Consider the following 16,592-nt stretch of genomic DNA (forward strand, 5'->3'; position numbering starts at 1 on the left):
TGATTTGCAAAGGCACACACTCGTCTATATAAGGTCCCACAGTTGAGTGTGCATGTCAGAGCACAAACACCAAGCATGAAGTCAAAAGAACTGTCTGTAAACCTGCGAGACAGGATTGTCTTGAGGCACAAATCTGGGAGGGGATACAGAAAAATTTCTGCTGCTTTGAAGGTCCCAATGAGCACAGTGGCCTCCATTATTCGTAAATGGAAGACATTTGGAACCACCAGGACTCTTCCTAGAGCTGGCCGGCCTTCTAAACTGAGCGATCGGGGAAGAAGGGCCTCAGTCAGGGAGGTGACCAAGAACCCGATGGTCACACTGTCAGAGCTTCAGCGTTCCTCTGTGGAGAGAGGAGAGCCTTCCAGAAGGACAACCATCTCTGCAGCAATCCACCAATCAGGCCTGTATGGTAGAGTGGCCAGACGAAAGCCACTCCTTAGTAAAAGGAACATGGAAGCCCGTCTGGAATTTGCCAAAAAACACCTGAATGACTCTCAGACCATGAGAAACAAAATTCTCTGGTCTGATAAAATAAAGATTGAACTCTTTGGTGTGAATGCCAGGCGCAATGTTTGGAGGAAACCAGGCACCGCTCATCACCAGGCCAATACCATCCCTCCAGTGAAGCATGGTGGTGGCAGCATCATGCTGTGGGGATATTTTTCAGCAGCAGGAACTGGCAGACTAGTCAGGATAGAAGGAAAAATGAATGCAACAATACATAGAGATATCCTAGATGAAAACCTGCTCCAGAGCGCTCTTGACCTCAGGCTGGGGGCGAAGGTTCATTCTTCAGCAGGACAACGACCCGAAGCACACAGCCAAGATCTCAAAAGACTGGCTTCAGAACCACTCCGTGAATGTCCTGGAGTGGCCCAGCCAGAGTCCAGACTTGAATCCGATCGAACATCTCTGGAGAGATCTGAAAATGGCTGTGCACAAACGTCTCCCATCCAACCTGATTGAGCATGAGACTTATTGCAAAGAAGAATGGGCAAAACTGCCTAAAGATAGGTGTGCTAAGCTTGTGGGATCATATTCAAAAAGACTTGAGGCTGTATTTGCTGCCAAAGGTGGATCAACAAAGTATTAATCAAAGGCTGTGAATACTTATGTAAATGTGATTTCTTAGTTTTCTATTTTTAATAAATTCAAAAAAAGTAAAAAAAAGACGTTTTCACATTGTCATAATGGAGTATTTTGTGTAGAATTTTGGGATAAGAGATTAAATTAATACAATTTGGAATGAGGCTGCAACATAACAAAATGTGGAAAAAGTGAAGCGCTGTGAATACTTTCCGGATGCACTGTATATTTGTGTCATGCATGGCATCTCTTTTTTGCCATTCTTTTCGCCTAAAGTGAACTGCCTTCATGCAGCCGCAATCCATTATCCATGATCACATATTTCTGGAACTGGACGGGCACACTCTTGTCAGGCCTGGCAACTTTTTTTACCGTTACTATATTTTTATTGAAGTGCGTTTTTGTGGTCGCGATCCATTATCTCGAAACCCAGATTGCTGCTTGCGGGGTCTGGCAGAAGGCACTTTCGCCAGGACGCATGCTATTTCGGTCCACCTAAAATGAAATGTCCGGTTGTCACAAGGATCCATTATGCCTGGTCAACTATTGCTGAGAGCAGGGGCCGGCAAAGTGCATTTTTTGGGGTGGGTTTGGGCTACTACAGCGAGCCATTGTAGCCTGCCTTGAACACCCTGCTGTTTTGATCCATTATCTGTGGTAGACTATTGCAGGGGCTGGTGAAGCACATGTTAAAATGTAGAGGTTCTTTTGCAAATTTTTGTGTATCGCCGCGGGCTTCTGGTTCTTATTAAGTGCCATAGAGCAGGGATTCCAATACTCAGTGTGACACATACCTTTGCTAAGAAAAATGAATCACTCATTCTTATCAAGTGGCATATTTTAGCTGCAATCATAAGTTGCTCATGTACAATAAATAAAAATAGATATAAGATGTTGATAGACCTTCTCTCCATCTTATAATTCAGTGTATCCAGCTTTTTTGCCAAAAGTCAGTTTTGGTCACATTCAATCTCTATATCGCCTACTGGCGTCGTATACCCAGGTTCTTGGTCACCGTTTTCCAAAGTTTTGACACTGCCGTCGTAGATGCTGTACATTTGTTCCTTCAGCTGCCAGAAGTTGGGCCTCAACTCTGGGTCAGCGTTCCAGCATTTGCTCATGATCTCGTAGAGGAAGGCTGGACAATCTGGAGGCGCCGGCATCCTGTACCCCGTGCTGACTAGCTTGTCCGCTTCCTGCCCGTTCAGACCTGTTGAAGGAAGACGTCAAGTCGGGAAAAACTAAAATACTGCAAACTCAGGTGAGGAACTGGCCTGGGTAGGGCACATCCCCATAGGTGACCATCTCGTAGAGCAGAATGCCGAAGGACCAAACGTCCGACTTGACCGAGAACTTCTTTCGGCTGATGGCTTCGGGAGCGCTCCATTTGTGGGGGATGGCTTTCTGGTAGGCGAAGTAGATGGGCTCCTGGGGGGCCCCAAAAAATTTACTGTGTGTGACAGAACTTAAAAAGGCACTTTGTCCAGTGTTTGCACACAATCCAAATGTTTAGATCTAGATATATTTTTGACTTGACAAGACAGATACCTAAAATATTAGAAATTTGATTTTAATATCTGCTAACACTTGATGGCATTAAATTTAGTATATTCAAATTATTATTGCATAAACATTTGTTGACCTTGACTTGAAAGAGGAAGTTACACATTTGGCCAGAAGTGTCAAGAAAAAAAGGCACCTCGTACAGTTTACAATAGATTTGAGATTTCCAATAAAGTTTTTGTACAATACTCACTAGAAAACAGTCCCCTATTTATTAGAGGGACACTGTATAGTTCTAATTGACAAATTGTGTAGTGAAACCAAAAACAAGTGCTACAAAGCACAAAGAAGAATACAAACTACAGAGAATCAAAGCCACCAAACCACCCCATTTTTCTTCTCATCTTGTTGCCGAGTCTTTCACAAGGTTTTTGGCTTTTCGGGTACACGTAGCAGCAAGATGGCTGACAATCTTGTCAGCTCCCTCTAGGTAAGGTCATGTTGTGTAAAAAATAAACACATTTCTCAACTTATGAGTATTTAAAATGTTTACGTTGCATGTTTATATGATAGTTTGTATATTTTCTCATTTTTCATCGATATAGAAATCAACTGTTTTTTTCTAATATCTTATTTTTTTAGCACTAGGAGGCGCAAAATGATACACACCCTTTAAACTTTCATATTAAGGCGGGTGCCTTAAACTATGATTCCCGCGAACCGCGATCGCCCCTATTTTGGGGTTCCTTTTGTTCTGTTTCAACACAATTACCATTATTTTCAGTGGGTATTTGACATAAAACCCGCTTCAATTTTTGTTTTGAAACAACACAAAACAATTGTGCAGGATACATTTTCGGTTTGTTTTTGCAACAAAACCCAAGAAGTGCATCTGATCATTTTTGGGTTATTTTTACCACCCACCTTGACGACTTGGGTAAGTCCAAAGTCGGCCACCTTGCAGACGTAGTCTTCCCCTACCAAGACATTCCGAGCCGCCAGGTCTCTGTGCACCAGGTTGTGCTCCTCCAGGTACGACATCCCATCAGCCACCTGGCCTGCCATGTCCGAAAGTGCCATCATATCCTGCTGACGGCCCTCCGGACCTCAACACAATAGATAGAAGATGTTCAGGACTGCTTCGTGATTTTACATGCTAATCTATTAGCCGTAGTTTGCAGGAATGTCATTTTAGTGATCATTTATTGTGAGATGCCTATAGCTGCTATGGTATATCATACAAGATTGAATGCATCTTTTAGTAAGTCAGTTGGGTTTTACAAGACACTACCTGGGTGAAACTACATGCTAACAGTAGTTATTTGTAGCATGACTGATGCTAAATGCTAATAGTGGTAATAGTTTTCTATAATGTCCTTCTAAAAATATCTCCATGTGAGATACTAATATTTGGATGCCAACAGCAGGGAGAGCAGATGTTTGGAACGGTGTCACAAAGCTAGAGCTAATCTTTTAGTAGTAGTTTGCTGTGATGTTCATGTACCGATAATTTACTGTTAGATGCTAAAAGCTGCTTGTGTATATCAGATTCAAGGCTGAATGCAGTCTGGGCGTGTCTTTAATAGATCTAATAGCCAATCACAAGACAGTGGGGCATACTCTATCATCAAGTCAGGTGGGATTCGTAAGACACGCGCTTTGTGATGCTACATGCTAACAGCAGGTATGTGTAGCCTGTCAGATACTAAATGCTAATCTATTAATAACTAATCAAATGTAATTCAAAAATAATTCAGTGTAAGCTGCTAATGGCTGCTAGCTTGTATCAGACTGACTGCAGGGTGGGCGTGCCCTTTAACAATCTTGTAGCCAATCACATTACAGTGGGGTGTACTCTATCATAAGGTCAGGTGGGACTTAGTGTGTCTTATGGTACAAGCGAACTGAGAGTAAAGCCAGATCTTCGATGCTAAAAAGTCGTAGTTTGCAATATTATAGTTCTAGTAAGAATTTTGTGTGAGATGCTAAAAGCCAATATTGTGTATCAGATTCAAGGTTGAATGCAGTGTGGGTGGGTCCCGAATTGATCTAGCCAATAGCCAATCACATGACAACGGGATGTACTTTATTATGAAGTCAAGTGGGATTTGAAAAACACTATATTGGTGTGTGATGTTACTTACTAAGAGCAGTTTTGTGTAGCGTATCAGATGCTCCATTCTAATGTATTAGTCACAGTTTGCTATGTCACACTTGCGATAATTTATGAAGCGATACCAATAGCTGAAGGCATCGTGTATATGTACTCAAAGGATCTCGTTGCCAATCACGTAACAGTGGGGGCGTACTCCATCATGAAGTCGGACACTAGCTCGTTGTTTGTGACGCTACATGCTAACAGCAATTTTGAATAACGTCCTTAGCGCTTATGCATTACCATGACAACCATACAAAGAGACTCGAGTTCTGTTCAGTTCTACTTAATGAAAGGGAATACTATTTTCTCTGTTTACTTCTGAGCAAGTTGAGCAGACTTCCTTTCTCCATGTATTCGGTGATGATGTAATACGGCGAGGAGCCGGTACAGACGGCAAAGAGCGAGATGAGGTGACGGTGGCGAAGGCGTTTGAGGATCTGCACCTCCCTCTGGAACTCTGTGTGGTTACGTTCGGAGTCTAGAAGACAAGAGGTAGGGGTTAGGGTTGGATGAGTGTTAATGCAGGAGTCGGGAACTTTTTTGACCCAAAGAGCCATAAAAGCAAAAATATTTTGATTATTGTATTTATTTTCGAGAGAGCCAAACCATATATTTAAAAACAAAACTGAAATACAAATTTAACAAGACTGCCAAACCCGCTCTTCAGACAAAAGCTACTTCAGCACATTTTATTTAACTGTGTGATTTTTGCGAGCAAAATTTTGTAAAAATGTCACAAAATACTGCAAACAAGGATACGAAAATATTTACTTTCAGTGCAGACGGAGCTGGGCGAGGAGAAGGCCTCTGTGTGCCTTGTGTATAGCTCCGCCCATTCCTACCACTCACCTAATCAAAATGCTCTCGGTGCTTTGCTGGAGCTTTTAGGTTTTTAAAGTTTGTTATGTGGCTTTTCTTCATAAAGTGTCTCAACAGTGAACATCGATTGTTTTAATGATATTCCATGTAAAGGATAATTTAGTGATTTGCAACCAAAACATGGTTTGTTTGTGTGGCACCTTGACTGTAAACTGTAGTAAGAATTGTGTCTTATATATACTGGACCAAACACAGATGCAGGTCAATGATCTCTCAAATTCGCCCATGTGACAATTGGCTCCACATGAAAATTACATTAAGTCATTACGGAAGTTCTACTTCATCTCTGAGTCATATGTACTCGTGAAAAAAGCTGTATATGGCTCATGAGCCATTTCCAACCCCTGGGTTAGTGAGTTAAGTTTAGTGCAGGGGTTGGAAACATTTATTTTTTTCAGAGAGAGCCATATTTACCATATACCCCTTAAAGTTCGGAAGGCCTGCATTGAGAAGCAAAGACGTGTCTTCACAATGTCACCAGTCATTGAAATCTGTCATGCCAACACATCATTTGAAAGCTTAAACTCTTAAGCTTTTAAGAAATGATGACCACATCAAAATGTAGTCGTCACAGAAACATCACGATCAGTCTGAAACAGGATAACAAAAAAACTATACAAAAAATGCCCTAGTATTCCACTCATGAAACGATTCTTGGTCTCGTTACACTCACAACAGTCCAGTGAATCTAACCGTTTAAAATATTGAATCCAAAACACGGGAAAATTCTGACGGATTAAAAATAAAATCTGCCTAAAAGCATTCCTGCATCGTTTGACGATCCTTGTGGTAATTAGTTCATTTTGCCCCCATAATTCCCTTTCAAAAGTAAACAGACCTGGCAGATCATTTCCAATATGGCTTTTGATTGAAACCACTCTCAACCAATTGCAAGCTTTTTTTCACAGCCCATAACCTGTAATAACTTTTAAGGGTCTGTATTGAAAAAAAACAACATTACCTACTTTGGCTTCAAAATCTTTAGCCAGTAGTGACAGATTCAATTGTTGATTGATACATTGGTTATCCAGTGAAATTCCCAACATAAATGTATAAATATTTATGATGTACAGTATATTCAGATAAGAGTCAAAGATAAACGTGCGTAGTGAAACTCGGGATCCATTTTTATGCAAGAATATCATATGCAAGAGTGCACAATCAGTGATTGACATCCAGAAAGAAAAGCCAAGCATTTACAACTCTTTCACAATTTCTAAAATTGGGCAAAGGTAAAAAAACATGGCTGCAGCGGTTTTAGAGCTGTAAACTGGTCTTCTCCAAGCGGCCACTTGTGGAAAAGCTTTGCCATACCTTTAAAAAAAATGTGTCAAATAAAATGTTTAGTTTTTCAGATTGTGAACAAATTTGGCTTCATGCTCTGTATATCAGGCGATGATAAAACTATTTATGTGTGTTCCAACTTAGATTACTCAATGTTACTGGCACTTGCACTGATTATTTCAGTTCAGGACAAAATTTCCCAGTCTTACCTTTTAAAATAGACCAAAACCGTTCATATTCTTCAAACGTTCAATAACTTCATTCAAGTTACTTTGGGTATGTCTTGGATGGGATTTTAGGCAAATTTTACAGAATTGTTAAGGGTTTAAGACACATTTTAGCAAAACAACCTAAACCGCTCTGCCCCCCAAAATAAAAATGTTCAGCGCATTTTATTTAACTGTGTGATGTTAAATGATATGACAAAATGTATGAAAGAAGAATAATGCCTCATAAATAATGGCTTCAATAGAAGGTGCAAGCAGAGTTATTTAGTAAAAAGTTCACAAAATATTGCAAACGAGGATACTGAAGTGTTTGCCTTCGGTGCAGACGGTGTTGGGCAGAGAGAAGTGTGCTGTGCATATAGCTCCGCCCAAATCTAATTCTAACCAAATCGGATTGCTCTGTGTGCTTGGCTGGCTGTTTACAGTTTTTCTGTGGGTTTTCATCATCAAGTGTCTCAACAGTAAACCTGAAATGTTGAATGAGCTTCCAAAAAAAGGATTCTATCGCGGCGTACTGCCAAAACGGTGTTTGTTATTTTGACACCTTGACTGTAAACTGTAATGGGGAGTGTGCTCTTTATATACAACACCAAACCATTAATACTGCTTGCACCACGTCAGCTATGCGTGCAATAGCTTATCAGAATTTGAACGCTATAAATGGGATTAGCATGAGTATCATTTTATCTAATGGTTTAGTGGCTTGGTATTTGGGTGTGGTCAAGAGGCCTGGAGGAGGTGGTAGGCAATACCGTTTTTGATGATTTTGACGGCGACGCGTATTCGTGACTTCCAGCATCCTTGGTAAACGTCTCCAAAAAAGCCGCTGCCTAGTTTCTCCTCCAAGGTGAACTCGTCCTTGGGAAGCTCCCACTCATCATCTGGGAAGTGCACTTCTGACTCGGGTCCTTTCTGAAACAAAATGGGGAGGGGGGAGAAAGCATTAAAATTACCTCTTTTGTTTTTCTTCTATCTCTTCCCCTTCTTTTTCTACCCTTTCTCGCTCCATCTACCTTGCCTCCCTTCAATATTTCCTCTTCAAGAAATATCTATTTCTTCCTTTTTCTCTCTGTTTCTCCATCTCCTTGTTTTCTTTCTCTCTCTTTCTCAATCTCCTTCAATTCTTGTTCTTTCTTCATCTACTTTTTACCTCCTCTCCCTTTCTCCATCTCCTTTACTTTCCATCTCTTCATTTCCTTATTTATTATTTTTTTCCCTTTCTTCTCTTCTTTGTCTTTCTCTCTAGCTTCTTCTACCCTTCCCTCTCTTTCTTTCTCCATCCCTCTTTCTAAATCTCCTTTTCCCCTTATCTTAACCATGCATTTCTTATTTTTTCTTTCACCATGTTTTTACTCCTCCCTTCATCTCTCTTTTTCCAACTCCTTCCCTTCTCTCTCCAACTCATTCTTCCCTTCTCTCTATATATTCTTCATTCCTTGTTTCTTACTCAACCTCCTTCCCTCCTCTCCCTCTCTCCATTCTTTCACCCACTTATTTTCTTCATCTTTCTTCTATTCTTTCCATTTCTTCTCTCTATCTCAATACATATTTTTTCCTTTCATTCCTTCTTCACCTCTTTCACTCCTTCTCTTTCTTCCTCTACATCTCATCGATCCCCCCCCCCCCCCCCTCGTTTTTTTTAAATATTCAAAGCCATCAATGACTGTGCAATGAATCCATAATCATGAGTGGTTACCGGTCTGCAGGGTTCGCCCAGCGTGTCCTCATTACTGAGTCGAAGGCGGTTGTTGCAGTAGTGCGTCACCAAGTGGCCGAGGGACGCGAACTGCTGCAGGCCGTCCAAGATGAAAAGACCATTGTCCGTTTGGGCGATCTTGAAGTGCTTCACGCGACAGCTGGAACGCACTGGAAAAAGACAAATACAATTACGATCGGCATTGTGACTTTTTGGTTTATTTTGCCACGACGTGGTCTTACCTGAGAGAACGTACCCTACGTGGTTCTCACTGGACCGGATCAGGAAGGCTCCCGGTTTGTTTCCAGGAGACATTAGGAGCCTTTGGGCCTCAGAACGGTTCATGGTCCCGAAGTTCCACCTAACACACACATAAGGTTCTGATAGTGCAAGCAGTGAATCAGTTCACCCTTGATTCAAGTTACTCAAGTGCATTAAAAGGTGTCAAATAATAAAGAAATGATTCCACGACTCGTATGCAGAAGTTTGATGAAAACAAGTTACATTTTTCCCTCCTTTCATGTTATTTTCTGTCAGAGCTGGTTGGTTTTGGAACTGCATGTGGTTGTTCCATCCACGTGTGAGTATCTTCCCTACGTCTTCTTCCTTTTGGGTTTTTATCAAGTTAGAACAAGTAGGTATTCCATCATATCTGGCATCTTGTTACTTTCAGGTTTTGTTCATTTAGATGTAGTCATTTTTTCATCACATAGTGTTTTGTGTGTTTTTTGATGTTTTTGTTGAATTACAAATGGTTGGCGTGACTGCATTATATTCCATGGCCTCGCCATCATGGCACTCTCGTTGTTGGCCACATGTGGGAATATTTCTTGTGCTGTCTCTCTTTTGTGGCTTGTTCTGTTAGAACTTTTTAGTATTCCAACATACCCTGCGGTTTCTTCCTTTCGTGTTTTTTTCTGTTTGAACTTGTTGGTATTCCACTATATCCTGCGTCTTCAAACTTTTATGTTTCATTTAAATTTTGTTAGGGTTTCAAGAACAGCGTTGTCTTACTTTTATGTTTGTTGAGTTGGAGTTAGTGTCCTCTTTAATGTTTTGTTAAGTTATAGTTGCATATCCTGCATGTTTTCATTATTTTCATTTAGAGTAGATCTAGTTAGTGTTTCAAAGTATCCTGCATTGTGTTCCCTTCATGTTTTTGTTCAGTTGGAGTTAGTAAGACTCTGTGTTCAAACATGCCTGTGTTGTGTTCATGTTGTTTTTATTAAGTTACATTTGGTTAGGGTGCCTATGGTTCATGGTTTTGTTGTCATGGTGCTGTTCTTGTGGTTCTGTCCACTTGTATGAGTATTTCTTGTGTTCTTTAATTCTGTTAAAAATAGTTGGTACTTCAAAATATTTTGTGTCCTCTTTTCATCATGTTTAGTTTATTTAGATCTAGTTAGTGTTTCAAAATATCCTGTGTCGTGTTTCCTAAATGTTTTTGGTCACGGATAGTTGTTGTGCCTGTATCATATGTCATGATCTTGCTGTCCTGGCCCTATTGCTATTGTTCATCAATGTTGCTGGCGTTGTCTCCTTTCATGTTTTGTTCTGCTAGAGCTTGTTGGTGTCGGAACATTATGTATTTGGTCTACATACGCATGGTGTTTTCTGTTAAAACTTGTGGTTTGTTCCTCTTGTGTTTTGTTCTGTCCCACCATCTTCTGACTGTCATGTTTTCTAAATTTAGATTTAGTTAAGTGTTTTAACATGATGTGGCAGGGATGTGCTGTCAAGCCTATATTATAGTACCTTTGATGTATTTGAATTCCGAAGATCCAAGAAAACTTAGTTGTTCTGTTACAGATTTTTCTTTAGAGAAAAAATTTTTTTCTAGAAATAACATTTTGTGTGTACAAATATAGGACAGTTTCTCTTGCCATACGAAAACTGAGATTTTTGAGATACTGTAGGAGAAAATGTAGGTTCGATAATCTTTTAAGTCTTCTTTCTTGATTTAATTAAGTACACCGGAAGCCTGCTATAAGGGGGAGCCTTTTATTTCGTCATCCAAAAGAAACTCAGAGAACTCCAGACATAACAACTCTTTTATAGCTTCAGTTTGAGTACAACCCATGTCATTCTAACTTTCTTAAAATGATACTCTTGCAGCCGTTTGGGACTCCTTGTGATTAAGGGCTATACAAATAACCATGACTTGACTATTAATGTTTACCAACTAGTGACACGTTTTAATTTTTAATATAAGCAATGTATTATTATTGTTGTCCAGACACACCACAGGGAATGGTAGACCTACGACCCTATTGGTTCTACCAACCCACCCCACTAACATTGTGTTTTCAAACATCTATTATCTGCACCGCCTATCCTCAGTAGGGTCGTAGGGTGGCTGGAGCCCATCCCACCCGGAGGAAACCCACACAGGGAGGGTGCAGCAGCTGGACTTAAACCCAGGGGTCATCATTAATTGATTTTTGGAAAAAAAATTAATATTTAAGTGCGAAAAAATTAAAATTAATTTTTTTGCGGCAAGGCCAATTAATGGGTATTTATTGGATTTCTAGCCATTAATTGGTAATTTAATGGTATACTAGCCGTGTCAATATGGTCGAACAAACTGGTCCCTTTAATCTTTACTTTTAGTACAAAAAATATCTTCTGAGTTATTGGTGATCACATCAGCTACCGTCATGTTGGGGCTTGTTTTATACTTATAATTTGTCGATTCCTCCTAAGTTAATATGCGAATTGTCGGAACACTAACTGAGGTTAGATGAACAGTGAATGATAGAACATTCACGCCAACATTATCATGCGCAGTAAGACACCTTAGTAATAAGAGGTTTTGCTATTTATTACACATTCATTTATGAACAAAAATGTGTACAACATAGAAACATCGGAGATAGTGAAAATGTTAGAGATTTTCATTAGATGAAACGATGTGGGAAACAAATTCGCTGTCCCAGAAGCGGTTGTTAGAAAACAAAAAAAGTTGGGCTTCTAGGCAATTTGTTGACAAGTTGTACCGTTCATCCGCATAGGCACGTCCGGCAGCACTGAAAAAGCGTTCTACTATGTTGGAAGTTGGCAGTATAAATGTTGTATCGATAAATTGATCAAAGGTGGGCAGCATCATGTTCAGGCGGCGCCGTTTTATCAAATTTTGGCCGAAGGCCATATCCGATGACTCATCTATTGGACTTTCATCGACCGGTGCAGTTTCGGTGACTTTGAGAGCCTCCACTGCTTGACGCTCTTTTGCCGTAAGTTGACCATGTTTTTGGTTTTGAATTTTCACAATAGCCCTCTCAAACATAGGCGCTTGAACGATTTCGGCGTCGGGGCTGAGGTGATGGGCCATGGCAGGATGGGACGACATTGCAACATCAAAGAGGTACCTCGCCTCTGCGACTGTCAGATCTTCTTGCTGCAAAGTAAGCGTCAAAGAATCCAACTTGGCCAAATCACCGTTGAGTTGAGTGAGTTTATGAACATCCGCTGCGTTGAGAAGTAAATCCATCACCCTTGGGTCGGTGGTGAAAACTTCTTTTGCAAGAATTTTCTGCAGCTCGAAGAACCTGCGCACCATCTTTGCCGTGCTTGACCACCGTGTCTCATTTCTCGTCAACGGTCGAAGGTCTGTGTACTCATCCAGTAGTGCACTAAGCGTGCTGTATCTCAGGCGAGCCATCAAGGAGTTCAACTTACAGAGTACCTTAAAAAAGTAAAAGCAGGAAATAAGAAATATGCTAAATTTGAGCAGCTTAAAATCGCCTTGCGTAAAATTCCTTTGATAGAAGGCGTGGCCGCGTGGGGTATGTGAAAAAAATATTGTGGAACCGCTGTGACAGAGTGCACTCTGTCTTCAATATAGATATTGTGAGATATAAGTAAGCAGCATAGAAAAGAAGTTCACCTTTTCGTAGGGCTTCAAGAGTTCTTTGACAGCGAGGTTGAAGCGATGGGAGGCGCAGCCGACCAGAGGAACATTGCACTGCTTTGCAATGGCTTTGTTCACCTTGCAGTTGTCGCCACAAAGCGCCACCACGTTGGCCATAGACTTGCCGTACCTGCTAAGGATGTCTTCGATGAACACCAGGTGGTTTTCAGCCGTCTGTGCCTTGGGATCCAAAAGTGTTGAGAAGCCGAGGAGAGCACTTTCCCGACCGCGTGGGCTTATATACGAGGCGAAAACGCCAACGTAATAATCGGAAGAACAAGTCCATCCGTCGAATACCACCGCGAATCGGGATGGCAGATCGAAGGCGATTTTCTGTCGCACACCCTGTGTCACCAAGGCCAAATACTTCTTTAAGGTGTTTGTGCAGATTGGCTCCGTATTGCTGATGTCCCTGATGGTAGGCCGATCAACAACATTGAAAGGCTCCAGGTCGATACAAACCAACCGCAGCCACTTGAAGATTCGTATTCCTTTTCGGCAAACGGTTGAAGGTGACGACAGGAAATTTTCTATCGATCCAGGATTGGATGACTCCTGCTTCTTTGCATCACTTTCTTTCTGCAAGTGCTGACTTTTAATGTGGCTTTCCAAATTGCTCCAACCGGTGTTGCGCCGCTGGATGCGCTCGGCGCCACATGAGCAGCGCCATTTGCCGTTGACGACATCAATCTGTGTGAAGTACTCTCTAACCATTTTTTCCTTCGGTCCCATAACCGTGCGAAGATTACAATTAATACAGCGTAATAGTAGTGGTGTAAGACATGTGCGTATGTGCATCCACGACGTACGTGCTTGAGGCAAAACGTGAGCTAATCAACAAGCCCGATTTTGTCCCGACCAATAAAAAGCTGCTTTGCAACCACACTATGTACGTACAGCTACCGTGTTTCCCCGAATATAAGGCCGGCCTTACTTCAAAATCATCGTCAAAAATTGAGGTTTTGAAATAAAAATATGTGCAAAAGTAATAAATTTTCGCTAAAAATTTCTTAGAAAAGCATTGCCGTTGTTAAATAACGTTGATATCTACGGTTTTCATAGGTAATATGAGCCTCTTATTTGCAGGAAGGTTGAATTTCATTTCTCATAAAAAGCTGGGCCTTATAATGGGGGAAACACGGTAGCTTACGCGTATGCATGCACTGTCCCGATTGTGCGTGTATGTGCCCTTGACCGCATACGAAATGCTCGCGCGGCGAGAAAATTTGCACGTTTGTTGACGCAATCGACTAACAAAAAACCCGAATATTTTCGCAATTAATGGGTCGCAAACTCGCAATAATTGCTAATTATTAAAATTTTGCAATAAATGGATTTATGAATTTAAGCAACCATTCCATTAATGTTTCGCAATTAATGGCATTAATTTTTCACCAATCATTTATTGCTGACCCCTGCTTGAACCCTAAACCTTGGTACCGTGGGGCTACGCGCTAACCACCCTTCCGCCGTGCCGACTGTTTTTAAACGATTTTATAATACTTTCATTGAAATGTCCGTTTACCAACATTAAAGTCATGAATCTTTAGCGTATTATGTTGGACTCACGGTTCCACCAGCGCACTAGTCCGAGTTTTCTGCAGGTAGTTACCAGGCACCACACCGTCATCAATCCCACTTCCATTCGGGTCCAGTCGGCTGACAGACCACCAGTCGTCGCTGCGGCTTCGGACCTTGAACACATCTCCCTTCTTAAACGTTAATTCTTTCGAGTTCCGAGCTTGAAAGTCCCACATGGCTTCGAAGGTGCTCCCGCTGTCCTCACCACCAGGTGGGCCTTGCGGCGGGGCGGGTTCCGAGTCCGGGGGCACTTTTTCACAATTTTTGTCCCCGTAGATCTTCTGCCACAAAGCTGGACATGCACTCCGCAGACATCGGTCCATGTTTTGGTGTCGAGCAGGAAGTGCTTGGGTCTGATGTACCTGCTGGACCGGATTTGTGGGAATGTGAAACGGCGTGTGCCATCAATTAGGGTTCCGGTTCTTGTGCATTCTAGGTAATGACATCATCACCGCAATAAAACGAGGGTTCAAACCAACAAAATTAGGATTCAGTTTATGAATGGAGTTGATTTTGATTAAAAGCACTCAACCTCAACCGACCCCCCCTCCCCTAATTATTGATTGCAATCCTCCTTATGCAGCGATAACAAACCAACACAGCACTTATTTACTCACAGCAAAACAGATTATGTAGAATCAAAATTTGCGTAAACAATTATTGACCAAATAAACATAAACCATTCTCTCAGCGTCTTTCCCCACTTGCAGTGAATTCAATGTTGTTTGTTTTACATAGCTGTATTTAAATCCCCCCTGTCCAAAAATGGGGATTCGACGTACACAATTCAAAATTGTCAGAAAACGTTTTGAATACTGGGAAATGTATAAGCGGAGAGATATTTTGTTGTTGAATATCTTTGTAGAGCACATTGAGTTGCAATTTGTTGCCAGAAAAGTCCTACACAAAAACATTTTGATTGATTTAAATCATATATACCAACACCAGGGCAGCACAGTGGCGCAGTGTTTAGCGCGTGTGCGGCACAGTTCTGAGGTCATGAGATCGAACCTCCTGTGTGGAGTTTGCATGTTCTCCCCGTGCTTGCGTGGGTTTCTTCTGGGCACTCCAGTTTCCTCCCACATTCCAAAAACATGCATGTTACGTTAATTGGCCGGTCCAAATTGTCCGTAGGTGTGAATGAGTGGGATAATTGTCTGTCCCTGTGTGCCCTGCGACTGGCTGGCAACCAGTTCAGGGTGTCCCCTGCCCACTGCCCGAAGATAGCTGGGATGGGCTCCAGCGCCCCCGCGACCCTACTGAGGATAAGTGGTGCAGATAATGGATGGATATACCAACACTATCGTTTTATGTATTACTACTGCATTTCTCATCCTAAAAACACTGAGTCTAGGGGCGGGGGTATACCATTTTTTCCCAAGTTTACATTTCAACAAATAATCTTGACTCAATAGCAGGAATTTAGTCAATGGCTGCTTTATCTTTCAGCAAGAGTAATTGTTTGTGCGTGAATAAACTACTCCAAAGATTGCTTTCATTTTATGTTTTGGTAAAAGTTTGCCCCTTCTGGTTTTAAACAAAGACATGTTTTCCTTTTTTTATATTCTGGAGACAGATTGCGTTTCGCACATTAAGATAGAGTGCACAATAACATCTACCGCTTTTTAGTGTCAAAAGGTTGGCGTGTATACAGCACTTTGAGCTGCAATGCATTGCCTGAAAATTCAAATACATTTTAATCGATTTTAATCAAATATTAAAGCATTTACAGTAAACCCCCGGGATACAGCGTCCACCTTAAAATAATTCACTTTACAATGTGGAAAGAGATGTTTTTTTCCGGCCAACATTACAGCATTTTCCCTATCATATGAGACCAATAAATTATTTTGCGTGCCCAAAAAGTCCAAACTCTGCAGTGTTGGTGCGTATGACGAGTTATGTCTCTAAGAATCCTGTCTATTACTATTGCTTTGTAAAGATACCAATCTGCTATTGGATGAACTAGCTCCCACAATGCCTTTCTCCTTAATCAGTTCTTAAACTCATGTGTTTCATAAAGACTTTTATAGTCACAATACAATACTGCATTTATTTGCTATCAGTTCCAAAACTTGCAGTGATGAAAAAGGGAGAAGCCAAAAATTGATAACGGAAATTTAAGATTGCAATTATCAAAAATGAATAAGGCACACAAATTGCTACCCTCGCTAGGTTGCATTGCCTTAACTAATCAAAGAATGGGATTGTTATTGAAAAAAGTAAGCAATTAAAGCAATTAAATCTTCTAAATGCATAAAAATC

The 16,592-nt window shown here is 41.1% G+C and overlaps 2 protein-coding genes across 2 annotated transcripts; both read right to left on the reverse strand.

Annotated features, from left to right (window-relative positions):
• Nucleotides 1-1,337: 1,337 nt before the first annotated feature.
• ptk6b (PTK6 protein tyrosine kinase 6b) lies at nucleotides 1,338-14,722 on the reverse strand. The gene is made up of 8 exons (XM_088331738.1): nucleotides 14,316-14,722; nucleotides 9,079-9,197; nucleotides 8,837-9,006; nucleotides 7,893-8,052; nucleotides 5,067-5,228; nucleotides 3,517-3,698; nucleotides 2,364-2,517; nucleotides 1,338-2,299 (listed from the first exon to the last, which is right to left on the reverse strand). Exons 1-8 carry the CDS (start codon nucleotides 14,648-14,650, stop codon nucleotides 2,040-2,042), a joined length of 1,542 nt encoding a protein of 513 aa, XP_088187864.1. The 5' UTR covers nucleotides 14,651-14,722; the 3' UTR covers nucleotides 1,338-2,039.
• LOC148369624 (uncharacterized) lies at nucleotides 11,521-13,460 on the reverse strand. The gene is made up of 2 exons (XM_088329660.1): nucleotides 12,723-13,460; nucleotides 11,521-12,521 (listed from the first exon to the last, which is right to left on the reverse strand). Exons 1-2 carry the CDS (start codon nucleotides 13,458-13,460, stop codon nucleotides 11,721-11,723), a joined length of 1,539 nt encoding a protein of 512 aa, XP_088185786.1. The 3' UTR covers nucleotides 11,521-11,720.
• Nucleotides 14,723-16,592: the final 1,870 nt, after the last annotated feature.

Source organism: Urocampus carinirostris, chromosome 3, assembly GCF_059441175.1.
Source record: "Urocampus carinirostris isolate Australia breed hairy pipefish chromosome 3, RoL_Ucar_1.0, whole genome shotgun sequence".
NCBI classification, from domain to species: Eukaryota; Metazoa; Chordata; class Actinopteri; order Syngnathiformes; family Syngnathidae; genus Urocampus; species Urocampus carinirostris.